Source organism: Mytilus galloprovincialis, chromosome 3 (genome assembly GCF_965363235.1).
Source record: "Mytilus galloprovincialis chromosome 3, xbMytGall1.hap1.1, whole genome shotgun sequence".
Lineage (NCBI taxonomy): Eukaryota > Metazoa > Mollusca > Bivalvia > Mytilida > Mytilidae > Mytilus > Mytilus galloprovincialis.
The window spans coordinates 44,742,125-44,761,094 of NC_134840.1; the positions used below are offsets into that span (position 1 = coordinate 44,742,125).

Genomic DNA, 18,970 nt, shown 5'->3' on the forward strand with positions numbered 1-18,970 from the left:
TTATGAGGGAGAAAAAGACTGTAATCAACACTAAATAAGTTTCATGGTTCCCATAAAGATTTAGTTGACAGATACAATGTGTCTGTGTCTCAAGACACTAGAGGCATCTTTTAGGTCCTTAGATTCATTTACCAAAATAATTGTGGCGTTTATTGCATGCATAACAAGGGGATGATTACCTTGTCGATACACCGGTTTTGTATTTAGGTTCGTGTGAATTCTTCAATGTTTGTGTTTAAACTGATTTGCATCTTGTAAAAAAAGGGCGAAAGATACCAGACGGACAGTCAAACTCATAGATCGAAAATAAACTGACAATGCCATGGCTTAAAAAGAAAAAAAAACAAGCAGACAAGTAGAAGTACACAAGAGACAACATAGAAAATGAAAGCTTACGCAACATGAACACCATCAAAAAAAAAATCTCATATGCTCCGGAACTGATTTATGAGATCAATATATTGGTACAAAAAAAGATAGCAACAGATGATAAAAAAGAACACTGAAAAATCATAAATCGAGATAAACTTATAAAGCATTGGCAAGAAGCGAAAGAAGTTGGAAAAGACGTATTAACAAAATTAACAAAAAGGTAAATCTAAAAATGGAATGTCCATAAAAAAAGACAAAATAAACATATCAATCAATGGAACGAATGGAAAACAACTGTCATATTTCTGACTTGATATTTGAAATTTTCCGAAAACACAATTATATAAAGCTAACAAAAGTATAAAAACCTCATATAAGGAGCACATTCCTTTAAATTAAGTCTGTAAAGTGGAAAAATACACGAACGAAACTTATTTATTAAAATATGTATACTGAATACAATGTAGCAGAAAACATGTTCCTTCTTAAAAATTAAAGGTTAAAATCATCTTCACAAAACATAGTTTGAAGATAAAATTCTGTGTTAATTTCAAGGAACAAAATCAAGATATGAAGCAGACGAACTAGTTTGTTGTAAAAGACCAAAGCACTCTCTGAGAAATGTGGTTTCTATACTGATACGACATCAATATATTATATAGAGAAATTTCAGAGTTTTACAAACTATTATTACTGTTTATATTAAATATAACTACATGTGAACACATTTCAGTTATCAAATATGCATGCATCTTAGGGATAAAAACTGGCAACTGATTACTACTGTTACCTCCAACGTTTTGCTCTGTTCAGTTGCCAGTTGTTATCCCTAAGATACTTGCATATTTGGCAATTATTAAAAATTCCCTTATCGTACATAAACGTCCTCCAAACCTAATCTATATTTTTTGTCTCAAATAATTAGGTATAACAGATCTGTGATTTTAAGTCAAATGCATCCCAAACTTGTCTAGGCTGCTCGAATAAACATTTTTAAAACATTGACATTTAGTATAAACATTCCTTATTTTTCAAGATCGTATGTTGACCTCTGAAACACATACACCATATCTCCATTTAGGTATACTTATAAGCATCTGCGTCATTAACGCTAAAAATAAGTTGCCCGAAATATTAAAGGTGTAATGCTGAGGTATTAATTGTTTACAAAATTAGAGCAACATAGGTAAGAGTAAAGGTTTTGATAAAATACTACATCGTTAATCGAGTATAAAGTCAACCTTACTGGAGAACTAAACCAATCATGTATATGATTGAAAATTATCAATATTTACCACTGTGTTTTCAAATAATTGCTATAAATACTTTTTTTTTTTACAGAATTTGCAATATATACAGATAATTGAAGATAAGCAAACATAGATATTGAGGTTTTTGTATTCATATCATCAATCGGAACTAGATGACAAAAATATATTTTTAAAACTACAATATGGTCAACTGGAAGAAAACCATTACTAGTATTAAGCCATTATCATATCAAACACTGACGACAAATGTATCGTTCTATAGGAATATACGTGAACACTTATGACATAAAAGCCCATATAATGATGTCAATTAATTGCAGGTTGTCCATAAGCTATTACGTAAAGTCTGTCTTGTATTATTATGCAAGTCATCTTGAAGCTGCAATTAGAAACACATCGATGCTCTTGTTTAGTGAGGAAGTTATTTTTTCTGCAATTTATATTAGCACTTTAGCGAACAAAACAAAACAAAATCGTTAGCACAAGAAACCATTAAAAGCTGAAGAAAATTACCGGATATGAGCCCAAGAAACATTCTATATCGATTTCAATACAATTATATAGTCACTCACATTTGACAAAATAAGAATAATAAATGTATACATTTTAAGATATGGATTTTAATTTGATTAATTGAACAATTACTGAATATCATATTTATGCACTTTTAACAGTTTTGTATGGATGTTTTTTCTTTCCTGATAAACGAGTTCTAAGAGAAAAAAAGTGTTTTTTCTGAACATATTTCAATAAAATAACAAGTGCTTAGTGTAATTTTTGATAAATAAGGATAATTATGGTAATATAAGGACCAAAATAAACGTTTTTTAGAATCATGTCTTTGGTTGTCTATTTGATGAGTAAGGCCTTTTTTCAGCTGATTTTGCAGTTTTATTATGTTGTGCTGTGATATCACTTTTCATGGTTGAGTTGGTGGTTGAGCGCTCGCACAAAATAAAAAAATGTGTATTTTTATATGAAATTGTAGTAGATAATGAGTTAATAGCAAAAATATTCTACAGAAACAAGTCTACTCAGTTGCCTCCATACAGTAGTTATTCAGTTGAATAACCATTTTACCGCTTATTTGACTTTTATACAGAAAACAACCGTAGAATGAGAGAGAAAATAGCAAAATAGTTCAGAAGAACTAGAAATAAAAAAAGAGTTGACATGGCTGAAAATGTTAGTGGAAGCCTTAAAGGAGTTTGTGCTATTGGATGACTTTTTTCAACAATTCTTATCGAACTTGAATAGATAAAACTGTAAATAACCAGATACAGAAATATACAGAAAATAAGGTCTACAAATTAGTCAAGATGACTCTAATCATCAGCCGACTCCTTGTTGGAGTCCATGCAGTTGTTGTTTCCTAACCTCTTTTGTGGTATGGTTATATTTTGTATTCTTGTCTTTTTTATTTTTGCTTATGTTTTTTGTCTATATAGTATCTACATTCAATTTTGCTTTCTTTATTGGCATAGTTTGTTGTTTTTGTAGTGGCTAAGATAATAACACATTCTTGACTGCTGTACCCCAACTTTTGATTTTTTTACATTTTATGTCTGTTTGTTTTGCTCACACATTGTTGTTAATATATAATTGAATTTTTGGCTACTGTCATACACGTGAGATGTTTAGCTAGCTATAACCCCAGGTTTGATCCACCATTTTCTACATAACGACAGTCTTGTATCAAGTCAGTTTGGAGTATGCAATGTTTTTATTCTTTAAATGTGTTTGAGCTTATGATTTTGCAATTTGTTAGGACTTTCCGATATGAATTTTCCTTGGAGTCTGGTATGTATGTTTGTTATTATAGTTTTCCCTGTTAACGTGATAGCAGACATTTCTTGGATTCTATCCCTTTGTTCTGTTTTCACATTGGTGGCCATGATGGTTTCCAGGAGATACCAATGAACAAATATGTAAACAAGGAATCCCAGGAAAACTGTGGTCAAGTCTAATACAGTATTTTCAGAGGAGACTATTTTTTTGTAAAATTCAACACCGTCTGGCGTACTAAATTATAATCTTGGTACCTTTGATAACTATTAACGACGACATTCGACTGGAGACCGACGACAAATGAACAAAACTGTCACCTAGCTATTCCTGGTAAGCAATAAAAATCGTGCTAATACAATCTATTTATCAAAACAGCTGACAATTATACAGTTAAGTAGAATAATTCTGTTACAACTCCTTTCTAGAATTTGTTTTAGATATTGCGTTAACAAATTTTTTATTGACGAGCAGACGGTTGAAAAGACAAAATATTACAATTATCATTTAAACTTGCATTCGTCCTGCGGCATATTAAAATAATAGGAGCAACCAAATATTCGTCTATGTCAAAACAATTTGAACTATGCCCTTAGGTGTATATATAAATAAGGAGATACGGGGTGATTGCGAATGATATTTACAACTTTACACTAGATTTTGAAAGAAGTGTGTTTATCACTGTCCGACCTTTAACAATGAGGAGAAAATAGCATACTGTATAGTCAGTTATAATAGGCTCTGGTAAAAAATGGTAAAAATTCAAACGAGAAAAACAGCTTATATTAAAATAAAATTTACGGAAAAACAAAAATGACACACATGAACTATCGAAAACAACTGAAATACAGGCAAATGACTTGTCACAGGTATAAAAGAATGTGACGGCATTAAACGTGTTTGTAAGTGCTATATATATTCGGCTGTATTTAGGTATGTATAAATACAAATCATCAAATCTTACGAACCGATAAAGGAGGAACGAAAGATACCAGAGGGACAATCAAACTCATAAATCGAAAATAAACTGACAACGCCATGACTAAAAATGAAAAAGACAAACAGACAAACAATAGTACACATGACACAACATAGAAAACTAAAGAATAAGTAACACGAATCCCACCAAAAACTAGGGGTGATTTCAGGTGCTCCGGAAGGTTAGCAGATTCTGCTCCACATGTGGCACCCGTCGTGTTGCTTAAGGATGACAAATTAAAGTAGCATTAAAAACCCACAGCAACCAGAACTATTGAGCTGATAGGGTGTGCGTATCTTGCTATTTATTCATCACATACATTTTGTAAACATTCTTAATCTGTCAAAACAACCACAAACGGTCAGGCTTGTATACCTGTCCTTTTTTAATGATGCAGAAGACATGCCATTATTTGTGATCAATTTATCAAAAGTTTTTGTCTTTGCAAAATCAATTACTAGTAGTATTATTTCTTATGATAATTATGTACATATTTCTGATATTTTTAAAAGCAAAGACAAAAACACCCCTCCTTGTAATGGAGATAAAGTAAGAGACGGGTGGATGTGAAATCATTGTATATATCTTTTATCAAATACATCATTAGAAACAAGAAATAAGGAATTTCAATACGATTAAATATATTCAGATGATTTTTTTAGATATATATATTCTGATTAATGATGTTGAAGCGCATAGCTGATAAGAAACAAATATGTTATATCAAAATAAATACATTCAATAAAGACGAAATGTCTGCAACAAAGCCATAGTGGTTACATTTATATGATTATGTTTAAGCTCATTACTTGCAGAAAATAAACATGCAATATCAACATGTTAAAAGTATAGTTTGCAATAGTGAAAGTAGTGGTTATATAAGATTATAAAAATTGGTAAGAGAACGAGTTGATTTTTGTAAATTTAAAGCAGAGAAACATGTTGATGAATTTCACAAGGTTAGAAATGCAGGAAATAAAATCTTTCTTTTTCAATTCGTCCTAGCAATAAGTTCTGCTAACTTGTCGAGTAAATCGTTGTTTGAAAACTTCTCACTCTTGGCGGATTTTCTAAAGACAGGTTTGGTTTTGGTGATTGGCAATGGATTGTGTTTTGAAAACAATTTATGTTCTCGCCTGTAGTATGGTCTTCTGAGTCTTCTCTCTGAAAGATAGACGAGAACACCATTAATACTACAATGTTCTTGGTGGAACACCTGCTGCAATGCAGTAACAAATTCAACTAACATCAGTTACACATGTTTAAAGATGTTGGTCTAAAAATTATGCAAATATAAAAATATGCAATTGTTTTCTAAGGGTCTGAAAGTTTTAGAAAAAAATGCTCTCAAATAAGACTTCGAACGAAAAGGTGAAGATTAAGGATACCAGACCCAGAAAAAAAATTAACATGCAATTAAAACATTGTGACACTCATTAATATACTGACGGAAAATGTAATGCATTAACATTTTTTTCAAATTTTTAGGAACTGACATGGCTAATATGGTGTATTTGATTGAAAAGAAGTGTCAAGTATTTTGTAATACTCAAACTAATGCATTTGCTTCCCAAAATTCTTGGTATTGAACCTACTCAATACGTTTTTAATTAAATATATATCGTGCTCGGTGAAATCTGTGTGATATACGTTTTTATAACTTTCAGATACCTACATGTATGGTTGACTTCACTTTTTAATATTCTAACCAATGATATTGTTTTTTAAACTCATCAACTTGTCGATGACTTTTGCATTCAAATGTTCCTAATGCAACATTTCTGTTTGAAATAAATAGTTCCCTAACAATCAGAAATAAATAAATACTTTTTTACAAAAGTCACAATCACATATTTAGGATTTTGATATCCTTAGACATACCTTGAATATTACAATGATCTCCTTCGTCTGAAAAGTCTTTGCAGTCCTGGAATTTATCACACCAATATTTTTCTTTGATACATTGCATCTTATCATTACATTTTTTGTAACCCTTTGTACATTCAAAATCTGTATAATAATAACAAGTTATAGCAGTTTATAAAATTATGTAGTGAATTCTATCATTATATATGTAGAATCGTCTCCTCTCTGACGAATCTTTCTCTCTCTAGCGCGCCTGCAAACAAGTTTGTATTTGAAACAAACAAACCTGTCGCACACAAATAAATATGCAAAAAAGTAAAATCACAAAAGTACTGAGCCTGAATTCAGTGGTTGTCGTTTGTTTATGTGTTACATATTTGTTTCATTTTTTCATATAAATAAGGCCGTTAGTTTTCTCGTTTGAATTGTTTTACATTGTCATTTCGGGGCCATTTATAGCTGGCTATGCGGTATTGGGGGCTTTTGCTCATTGTTGAAGGTGACCTATAATTGATAATTTCTGTGTCATGTTGGTCTCTTGTGGAGAGTTGTCTCATTGGCAATCATGTCACATCTTCTTTTTTTTACACATACGAAATACATATTCAAAAAACAAACACTCTGGATTTATAGATTATCGTTGATCATCTCAACGAGATTGATTTTCTCGCTTGAGCTGGTACAGCGAAAGTGAGAAAAGCAATCGAGTTGAGATGACCAATGATAATCTGTTTATCGCTATTTTACAAATGACGACGTTGTCAATTTCATGTCCATTTCGTTAGCAACGCCACGTGGCCTCCTAGTTTCTAGCGATAATTTTTCCATCTCAAGCGAAAAGCATGATATGAAAATTATCACAAAAAAAGATCAAAAGAAAAATGCACAAAATAGCGATAATCATAATTATTCCTTTATTCTAAAACTTTATTGATTTCATAGATATTGGTAAACCATTTAAACAATCAAATGAAGTTTCATTTCGTATATCCTTGCAAGCAGAACTTTGCATATAAACCATGAAATTTTATATCCATGAAAATACATTTTTCACTAAAAATTGGAATTCACGAAAATAAGTGAATCCACAGAAAGCAAGTATTTACGGAGATTGTATCCCCTTTCGTTGTCTTTGATTTTTAACGCCTCATAATGATCAGTGACGTAAACAGAAAATTGTAATATGAACTTTTGCTCAAAATAGAGAAAGGAGACAATACTTCTATACAAAGAGTTCGCACAATGAAACTATTTATTATTTGTATATAATTCTTATATGATTTGCATATTAGGGAATACGTTGATATTATTGGTCTAGAAAACTTCCGATAGTTGATCTTCAATAGACCACGTTGACCGAACTTCTTTTCGTAACTAATGTGATCAAGATGGCGGCGATAATAACACCAACGTCACCAAATTTATTTTTACTGCACGTTAATCGTTAAATAGAATAACACCCAAAAACATTGGTGTGAATGATAATAAGAGTTTTTTGCAGTTTACTTTTTATCAGATAGCAAATTTCATTGAGTACATATTTTTGCGTTAACCAACAAATATATTCATGCGCCAGCCCTATCCAATGACATAAGTATACAATTTACGTGTGGTAAAGGTAACGAGTGTGGAAAATTATATTCCCTATCTCCAATTTAAAGAATTATAAGGATTAAACGCCTTTTTAAAGGAATTTATTGGTGTATAAACTGGACCTAGTCATTCACAAACATATCCTTCGGACTTTTTTGTGAGTGGCTTGGTCGAGTTTATACACCAATACATTACTTTAAAAGACGTTTAATCCTATAGTACAGAACATGCAACTTTTATATCCATTATTCGGTCTATCTTATACATTATCTTCACCAGTAGCGGTACATTTTACTTGGTAAGGAGGAAAGTATTTACAAACTGCAAACCAATTTTAAAAGAAAACCTATAAGACAAATTTTAATTTCGTGTAAGCCCTGACGACGTACGCGGTCTCCTTTTATAGTGCATGAGATTCCCTAAATTGTTTGCATATGGTATATATTCGGGGTTTTTTTCTGTATCGATTAATGACTTTTGAACAGCGGTATACTACTGTTGCATCTATATATTCAAAACAGATTTGAACATCGTATAATCACTATTGCCAGTTATATGTACCTACCTATACATGCTTCTCCTTCGTCAGATTCGTCTGTACAGTCATCAAATCCATCACATTCGTAAGTCATATGAATGCATTGTAAACCATCCGCACACTTCATTTCATCGTTAGGACATTGTGTGTCTGTAATTTCATGGGAATAGTTTGATACAAAGGTGGTTGTGTTTAATTTAAATCGAACGTTTCATTTATTTTATATCTTAATTTTCTCAAACCATCTTATGATTACAATAAGTATGTAATTCTAAAAATAAAGATTGCATTTAACAGTTTTGCAATAATCAGCAAAACTTATTTTTTAAAACAAAACGAAAATTAAATAAGCGAAGAATATGAATAAAAATTTTACTGTTATTTTTAAGTTTGAAAATGTTCCTCAATAGATGTCAAACAATTAACATGACTTATCTCCCTTTCACTGTGTTTATTTTATGTTACAATGTACAATGATATGAGATAAAATTGGCAAGCTTCATCAGCAGAGGTCGAGTAAAACGTGTTTATATAGGCCCATGGCGCTGCTGGTAGATGTTCCGTCCCAGCATAGGTGTCTTGTGTTTTGAAATGGAGTATCAATGATATGTTCATGTTCTGTAAATTGGATAAAATTGAGAATGGAAATGGGGAATGTGCCAAAGAGACAGCAACCCGACCATAGAGCAGACAACAGCAGAAGGTCACCAACAGGTCTTCAATGCAACAAGAAATTCTCGCACCCGGAGGCGTCCTTCAGCTGGCCCCTAAACAAATATATACTGGTTCAGTGATAATGAACCCCATACTAAACTCCAAATTGTACACAAGAAACTAAAAGTTAAAATAATACAAGACTAACAAAGGCCAGAGGCTCCTGACTTGGGACAGGCGCAAAAATGCGGCGGGGTTAAACATGTTTGTGAGATCTCAACCCTCCCCCTATACCTCTAGCCAATGCAGAAAAGTAAACACATAACAATACGCCCATTAAAATTCAGTTCAAGAGAAGTCCGAGTCTGATGTCAGAATATGTAACCAAAGAAAATAAACAAAATGACACAAATACATAAATAAGATCAGACTACTAGCATTTAACTGACATGCCAGCTCTGGACTTCAATTAAACTGATTGAAAAATTATGTCTTCATCATATGAATATCAGGCACAATCCTCCCCCTGAGGAATTTAGTATCATACTATCATAACAAATATGAGGAGAACATAACCCGTGTCATGCCAACAACTTGTTTATTAATAATAAATGTGTTTAGTTCCAATGCAAAGACCGTATAAGTGAATCAATATTAACGCCAAAATATGCAATCTTTAATGACCTGACAACAGTATCGTAACTATATCCCTTCTTAATAAGTCTATTTAAAGGTTTTGTTAGCTTCTGAGGTGAATACTGACATTTTTGTGCTTCATAAAGAATATTTCCATAAAATATTGGATGTGAAATACCTGAACGTATAAGAAGTCTGCATGTTGAGCTAAATTTACGAATGATGTCCTTATACCGATGATAAAATTTAGTAAATGTTTTGACTAGTTTGTGATATCGAAAACCCTGGTGTAATAATTTTTCAGTAATACATAAATTTCTCTCGTTAAAATCTAAAAGATTGTTACATACACGAGCGAATCGTACAAGTTGAGATATATAAAGGGAACGTCACCATCTAAAAATGGATAATTAACGATAGGAAATGAGAAATCATCTCTTTTATCATAAATTTTAGTATTAAGCTTTCCGTTAATGATATATATATCAAGATCGAGGAAAGGGCAGTGGTCATTTTTAGTATTAGCTTTATTTAAAGTAACAGGATAAATTTCTTAAGTATACATACTGAAGTCGTCATTATTGAGAGCTAAAATATCATCCAAATATCTAAAAGTATTATTAAATTTGTGTATCAGATGTTGTTTCGATGGGTCTTTGCTGATTTTTGCCATAAATTGTAACTCATAGCAATACAAAAACAGGTCCGCAATAAGTGGATGTTTGTAAAAACTTGAAACACTAAAGATTTCTTCTTCGGGTATAGATTTAGATGATTTGGCAGAACTTTTCGGATTTTTCAGTTTTAACATATTTGATTTGGCCTTCGAACAGTTTTAATTCGAATACCACTGAATGACGAAACGCACATCTGGCGTAACAAATGTGAAGCCGGTAATCTTTAATATGTGTTTACATATCACCAGCCCAGTAGTCAGCACTTCGGAGTTGACATGAATATCAATTTTGCGATCATTTTTATAAATTCCCTGATACAAAACTTTGAATTTTTCAAAAAACTAAGGATTTTCTTGTCCCGGGAATAGATTACCTTAGCCGTATTTGGCACAACATTTTGGAATTTTGGATCCTCTATGCTCTTCAACTTTGTATTGTTTGGCTTTATAACTATTTTGATATGAGCGTCACTGATGAGTCTTTCTGTAGACGAAACGCGCGTCTGGCGTACTAAATTATAATCCTGGTACTTTTGATAACTATTACAACCACTAGAACAATGTAACTGGTGGAGAGTATAACCAACCCAGTAGTAAATACTTTTGTGTAAACATGAAATATCATTGTTATTTAGAATTTCAGTAAACCAAATGTTTAAATAGCACTAAAGTATATATTGCCCAAGACTTACTTGGCACACCTTTTATACAATTTCAATTTTGAATGCTAAATTTATGATTTGGTCTTCTAACTGTTGTTATTTGAGTGCCATTAACGAGCCTTATGTAAGCAAAACGCGCGTTTTTTGGCTAAATTCTAATCTGTTATCATTGATGGGTGTTTACAACGACCGGAACGATGTAACTGCTGGTGGACTTTTTGTCAGGGAGAGTATAACCAAACAAGTCGTAAGAACTTTTTGTGTTGACATTGAATATCATTATTATTTCAATTTCTGTTAATATATAGATTAGAAGATGTTGAAATAGCACTAAGGTTTCTTCCCAAGCTATAGAATGCCTAAGCCATATTTTGCACAATTTTTAAAGATTTTTTCTAATGTAAATGCTCAACTTCGTATAAGATTTTGCCTTCCAACTGTTGGTATGGGTTTAGTGCCATTGGTGAGCCTTATGTAAACTAAACGCGCATCTTGCTGGGCAAATATTAAACCTGTTATATTTGATGAGTGTTTACAGCCACTTGGTTGATGCCAGTGTTGGTTAACGTTTCGTATCCGAAGTTTTCGATGCCTGATTGTACTTTTGACATAAAGTATCATTTTTACTGCAAATGAACTGATTATTAAACGTTAAATAAGTATATAGGTTTTTATCTCGTATGTATCGATATTCATTATACACTGTGTCTAAACCACACTGGCAAAAATTGTTCGGACTCGATGGTATCTAACATCCGGCTCAATGACGGAACATCAATAGACAGAAGAAAGATAGGTTTCTCCTTATTTTCCTAATTGTTTTATGATATCGAAGAATACATATACATATACAACTATTTTCTATTGTGAGATGCAATATTTTCTACAACCGTTCTATATTAACGGAGAAATAAGTAAAAATCCACGTCAAAATGACGAATTGAGTGAACCTTGCATCGAAATTGTTTAATTATGTTTAAACTTGAAATTACAGTTAACGGTCTTACAAATCGAAACACACAATTGATATGTGATTTTCTCGCACAATAGGATGGGCACCTCTATAAGTAATCTTTTCGTGGGAAAAATTTGGTATATTATATAGGGAATCACTGAAGCATGACTGGACTCCTTAGGTCAGTCAGCGCCCGCCTCCCCTTTAGTAACAAGTTTGGGATCCGCCACTGGACAAGATATACGGACAGACGGATTCAGTTTATTTCAAAGTGGACGTAATTCGAACAGGTTTTACATACCGCCGAGCGTAGAGAGTCAAATAATTTTTCCCTATTTTTTGCTTTAAAAAATCGTTAAATACATGAATCAAATAAGTTGGGGTTGACAGCGTGCAACCTATATGTCTTATAGATTCGCTACTCATCTTATAAAGTGTATACCGAATTAAAATATTGTAAGAAACAAGAAAACAGGGACACACGCGAAATCGGATTATGTGAGTTTGATTATGTTTATTATAAATATTTTCATTGATATTTTTAAACAAGCGAGACCAAGTGATTCGAATTCATAGTGTTTTGAACTATTTGTATAAAGCTGCATATGTCATAAGTTAGAAGGTTTGACTGTAACACATACAAGTGGAACACAGACCTTAAGATTTTTTTTCTATTTTCCTTATGTCCATTGCCCTTGCTCTGACTTCATTTCTATATCATTTTTCCTTTGGCCACATGAAGATTCATGTGACCGAAAACTTAGAATGTGTTCATGTCTGTCTGGCAGGATTCATTTGACCTCTACTTAAATGGTTCCATAATCAATCGGTAAAGTTTCTGTGACCATTTTTTTTTTAAAATCTAACAGACCTTCAAAATAAATTGAATTGCGATCATTAAAGCATTTGTGACATGTCAATGTGTTCACTTAAGTAAAAATAATATGTCCTTTTTTTTGTTAAAAACAAAACGCCAGTGAAGTTGTTAGTTATGTCCAATTAAGTTATCTCTTTCGTGATATTTGAAATTTTCAGTTGTTACACATTCTTTTTTTAAATTCAAGAACAGTGCAATTTTGTTTGAAATTCTTGGTTGTCTTTAGCAAACTTGACCCAACAGGAAAAGTCATTTTTTTTCATCACTTGGGCACCGGTCGCCCGTCGTTCATTATCTTTCAATACATTTTTTTACATAAATTTTTACATCTAAAATTCCTAGACTGCATTTAACAAAGCTTATCCAAAATCATATGACTTTTTTAATTATAATTAGGGTATCTAGTTTTGAAAGAGTTTAGTGTGACCCCGCTTGTCAACCAAGATGGCCGGCATGGCTAAAAAATTAACATAGGGGGACATGCAAGTGCATGATGATGATTATCTGCAAAATGTTGAGCTCTACCATCTGTCTATTTACTTAAAAATCCTCATATTACTTCTTAAAGGAGTTATTGCATTGCCCTTAAATGACGAATTTGAAGTTCTTTTTATCAATTTCTAACTATTATTTTCAAACCTATAAAAGTAATATAGCAAAAATAATATAGGAAGACAAGATATACAAATAAGTCGACTTGGCCGATATTATTCTTTGCGTTTTTACACGCCCGTCACAATTTTGACAGGACGTATTATTGTATATATCCGTCCGTCCGTCTGTCCTTCCTTCCATCCTCCCGTTCCTCCATTTATCAGTCATTCTGTCCGTCTATCCTTCTGTCCAGCGTAAACATGTCACACCGTAACTAGAGAACAGCTTATCTGGTTTTCATGAAACTTAACAAAGTTATTTCCAATAATGGTCAAATGATCTGTTACAGTAAACCTTTTAGTGAAAATCAAATTAAATCTTTTTGAGTTACAGGACTCTGTAAGTAAAACAGGAGTGTGGTTTTTTAACATGTCGGGCCATATCTCAAAAACGATTTATCATTATTGCATCAAACTTTACACCCTTCTTAGTAAAAAAGATATTAACTTCTGCATACGTTTTGGTGATGTTTTAAATTTTGTTTAAGCGTTATTTAGTTTTTTGTAAAAAAAAAAAAAAGGTGGGGTCACATATTGCGATGTATCTCAAAATCTATATAAAAAAATATCATAATGTTATAAAATAATTAGATATCAGTGTTTGCTTTTGATTATTTATACTCCATTTAAAATTAGTTTGAAGATAGGTGAAATAAGGGATACGCCTTTCATTAGGAAAATGTTTATTACTATAATTACCTATGTCCAAAAATGCCCTTTTAAAATAAATTTTAAACACGACAAGCTTAATTTACAATAAATATATATTAAAATTCTTTCGAAAGACAATGTGCAGATCCGTGCAAAAGTTGCTTTTCATAAATTGTCGGTTTTAGAAATTTTTTTAAAAAAACGGGTGATTGTATAGTAAACAACATTGACAAAACCGGTGTATTTTAATTTAACATGACCCATTTCTTTCGTTCCATACTCAGAAATACAAGTATTGAGATGTTCATAATGACAAGTTTTGCAATCTCCGTGTCAGTATCTATCTTTCCGTACCTTTCTTTCCGTACAATGTGAACAATTTAACGAGAAATTAAACAATTTCGAGGCAAGGTTCACTCAATTTGTCATTTTGACGTGCATTTTTACTTATTTCTCCGTGAATATAGAACGGTTGTAGAAAATATTGCATCTCACAATAGAAAATAGTTGTATATGTATATGTATTCTTCGATATCATAAAACAATTAAGAAAATAAGGAGAAACCTATCTTAGTTCTGTCTATTGATGTTCCGTCATTGTGCCGGATATTAGATACCATCGAGTCCGAACAATTTTTGCCGGTGTGGTTTAGACACAGTGTATAATGAATATCGATACATACGTCTAAAATCAAGACGACCTATAATATTGTATGTGGGTGGTTACAGTTTAAAATTTTCATAGATCTGTTTATAAATACTAGATGGATATAAACTCATCATAGATACAAGGACTAAATTTTGTATATACGCCAAAACCAGTATCTACAAAAGACTCATCAGTGACGCTCGAATCCAAAAAAGTTAATAAGGCCAAATAAAGTACGAAGTTGAAGAGCATTGGGGACCAAAATTCCTAAAAGTTTTGCCAAATCCAGCTAAGGTAATCTATGCCTGAGGTAGAAAAGCCTTAGTATTTCAAAAATTCTAAATTTGTAAACAGTTAATTTATAAATATAACCATATCAATGATTATTCATGTCAGCACAAAAAGTGCTGACTACTGGACTGGTGATACCCTCGGGGAAATAAATCTTCACCAGCCGTGGCATCGACCCAGAGGTTGTAAATAAAATCCTCATAGATACCAGGACTATATTTTGTATATACGCAGACGCGCGTTTCGTCTACAAAAGACTCATCAGTGACGCTCGAATCCAAACAAGTTAAAAAGGCCAAATAAAGTACGAAGTTGAAGAGCATTGAGGACAAAATTCCTAAAAGTTTTGCCAAATCCAGCTAAGGCAATCTATGTGTGAGGTAGAAAAGCCTTAGTAGTTCAAATATTCTAAATTTTGTAAACAGTTAATTTATAAATATAACCATATCAATGATAATTCATGTCAGCACAAAAAGTGCTGACTACTGGGCTGGTGATACCCTCGGGGAAATGAATCTCCACCAGCAGTGGCATCGACCCAGTGGTTGTAAATAAACTCACCATAGATACCAGGACTAAATTTTGTATATACGCCAGACGCGCGTTTCGTCTACAAAAGACTCATCAGTGACGCTCGAATTCAAAAACGTTAATAAGGCCAAATAAAGTACGAAGTTGAAGAGCATTGATGACCAAAATTCCTAAAAGTTTTGCCAAACTCAGCTGAGGTAATCTATGCCTGAGGTAGAAAGCCTTAGTATTTCAAAAATTCTAAATTTTGTAAACAGTTAATTTATAAATATAACCATATCAATGATAATTCATGTCAGCACAAAAAGTGCTCACTACTGGGCTGGGGAAACCCTCAAGGAAATAAATCTCAACCAGCAGTTGCATCGACCCAGTGGTTGTAAATAAAGTCATCATAGATACCAGGACTGAATTTTGTATATACGCCAGACTCGCTTTTCGTCTACAAAAGACTCATCAGTAACGCTCGAATCCAAAAAAGTTAATAAGGCCAAATAAAGTACGAAGTTGAAGAGCATTGAGGACCAAAATTCCTAAAAGTTTTGCCAAATCCAGCTAAGGTAATCTATGCCTGAGGTAGAAAAGCCTTAGTATTTCAAAAATTCTAAATTGTGTTAACAGTTAATTTATAAATATAACCATATCAATGATAATTCATGTCAGCACAAAAAGTGCTGACTACTGGGATGGTGATACCCTTGGGGAAATAAATCTCCACCAGCAGTGGCATCGACCCAGTGGTTGTAAATAAAATCATCATAGATACCAAGACTAAATTTTGTATATACGCCAGACGCGCGTTTCGTCTACAAAAGACTCATCAGTGACGCTCGAATCCAAAAAAGTTAAAAAGACCAAATAAAGTACGAAGTTGAAGGGCATTGAGGACCAAAATTACTAAAAGTTTTGCCAAATCCAGCTAAGGTAATCTATGCCTGAGGTAGAAAAGCCTTAGTATTTCAAATATTCTAAATTGTGTAAACAGTTAATTTATAAATATAACCATATCAATGATAATTCATGTCAGCACAAAAAGTGCTGACTACTGGGCTGGTGATACCCTCGGGGAAATAAATCTTCACCAGCCGTGGCATCGACCCAGTGGTTGTTAATAAAATCATCATAGATACCAGGACTAAATTTTGTATATACGCCAGACGCGCGTTTCGTCTACAAAAGACTTATCAGTGACGCTCGAACCAAAGTTGAAGAGCATTGAGGACCAAAATTCTCAAAAGTTTTGCCAAATCCAGCTAAGGTGAAGTCAAGGTTTTTAAATTTCATTTTTTGATATTTGTTTGCGGGTAATAAATAATGTTAATGCATCACTGCATAAAGAAAATTGTTCACATTGCATATTCGTGTCGGGGAAAACGTAACAACTAATCCAATTGCCAGGCCTTGTAGAGTTTGTCGACAGCCAATGGAAAATGAAGGATTTTGTTAAATGCCAAACTTTTTCATTGCAACAAATCTAGACCAACTTTAGGTCATTTGTAGAGTTATGCATAGGACCTTACATGCGCAGAGAGCGTAATAATCGATTCCATGCATAAGATATCGGATAGGTCTCGACTTCCAGAATTCCAACTGGACGTTGCAGCGTATTTATACATCCGACAAAGCTAAACGGACGCCTTATTAGCCACGAGTGTTACTGTACAATGTTTAAAATCAAAACTCTGGTAAAGATGTATTACTACAAGTTTTTTTCCATATTATTCCCGATGAGTTCTTAAACAAATTTTAATCTGAAGAATCTGGAATGATATCTGCAATAAAACACTAAATAACATCACAATCTTTTTAGTATATAGTCCTTTCATGCACATACTGTTAATTCAGTGACATCATCATATAATGCATTAATGCACATAATTTGAGACTTCGGGTTCTTAAGAGTATAATAATATTACCTTGATCATTTTGAGTTCCCGAGTGTACCACTGCGACAACATAGACTAGCCAAACGTATATGAAGTTCCTCAACATCCTAAACAAACAATTATAAAGTGTTTACTCATTCTATTTTTCTAGCTTTTGATTGCATAATGATACTGCAATAAATTATTCATAACACAAAGAGACAAGCATCAAAATAATTATGAACCAGATTCTTTTTTATCATAAAGCTGTTTTGTTCTTATACTTGCTCAGCTTTCAAATATTCGGCTTTGAGAGTTTTTAATGGAGGTAAATCCAGAAAAGAGTTTTGGACGCATTTAATTATAACGTGTTATTACTATTGAACGACAGTACAAAATGTTAAAAACTATTGTAAATATATTCAGATTTCTAATTTGACCTAGCATGTGACGTGCATTCTTGTAATCTTCAACACATTAGAACACATTTTAACATATCATATATAAAAAAAAATAAACACTAATTGATTTAGGCAATTAAAGTAACAATATCGCTCATTAAAGAAGTGAATTTAGAAAATAATACAGTACCTGGAGATTTCTTTAGCCAGTCCGTTTTCAAGATTTACCAAAAAGACAGTTCAGTTGACAACATAAGTTAAAAGAATTTATATTTAACGGTTGCATCTGCCATGCGCAATTCACCAGTTTAACCCGCTCCATTAGACGATATCACCAAGCATATATTATAAATTTAACGTAAAGATTCAGTTTGCAAATAACAATTTTCGGCAGTCAAGCAAGAAAAAAATATTTTACAACTAGTTTGAAAGGTTGTTCATAAAAACGTAACTATCGTATCGTGCAATCAGTTTGATGTCTCTTGCTTCAAGGGAAAATAATACAAAGGTCATATAAATAAAGTAAATGTACAAATACATCACATACCAGCGACGGCCTAAACATATTTTTTCATTAGTTCTATATATTTTGTATTGTTTATATCACCTCACAACACTTTTTTTCAAGTTCAGGTAGCCCATAGCAGTTTAAGCTGAATTCGTTGTTACAGGTATGTCTACATACTTGATTTGTGCAATTAAAAGCATTCCAACACTGGACAAATCTGTCAACTTTTTAAACTATTCATATCCAAAATTTGGTATTCCATATAAAAGACAAACAGGACGTGTTTTTTACAAGCGAACACAGTTTAGAACGTTGATACCACTTCTTAGACCTAACCAATAGAACTATCAACGTCTCAGCAATGATGATACCTCTGCTTAGAGTATTTAGTAAACGGGAAGCTGATGAGAAATGAATATGAAAATTCAAGTTAATAGGAAGTACAGGAGGGGCGAATCTGAAAACGCATCACACAGTATATTATAAAGCTGAATAAGGAAGCTCTGATCTTTAAGTTCATGCAAGAATTGTGATGAAAATATTACGAGACAGACGGA

At 32.6% G+C, this 18,970-nt stretch overlaps 1 protein-coding gene across 1 annotated transcript; it reads right to left on the reverse strand.

Annotated features, from left to right (window-relative positions):
• Nucleotides 1–1,770: 1,770 nt before the first annotated feature.
• LOC143066438 (uncharacterized) lies at nucleotides 1,771–18,263 on the reverse strand. The gene is made up of 5 exons (XM_076239364.1): nucleotides 18,096–18,263; nucleotides 17,556–17,632; nucleotides 8,432–8,554; nucleotides 6,289–6,417; nucleotides 1,771–5,571 (listed from the first exon to the last, which is right to left on the reverse strand). The coding sequence occupies exons 2-5, from the start codon at nucleotides 17,629–17,631 to the stop codon at nucleotides 5,399–5,401; spliced, it is 501 nt and encodes a 166-aa protein (XP_076095479.1). The 5' UTR covers nucleotide 17,632; nucleotides 18,096–18,263; the 3' UTR covers nucleotides 1,771–5,398.
• Nucleotides 18,264–18,970: the final 707 nt, after the last annotated feature.

Coding starts and splice junctions, on each gene's coding strand:
- LOC143066438 (XM_076239364.1), bottom strand. CDS start 17,631: ATGTTGAGGAACTTCATATACGTTTGGCTAGTCTATGTTGTCGCAGTG. Junction 8,555..17,555: donor GGGAACTCAAAATGATCAAG/GTAATATTATTA, acceptor ATGAAATTACAG/ACACACAATGTCCTAACGAT. Junction 6,418..8,431: donor CGAAGGAGAAGCATGTATAG/GTAGGTACATAT, acceptor ATTATTATACAG/ATTTTGAATGTACAAAGGGT.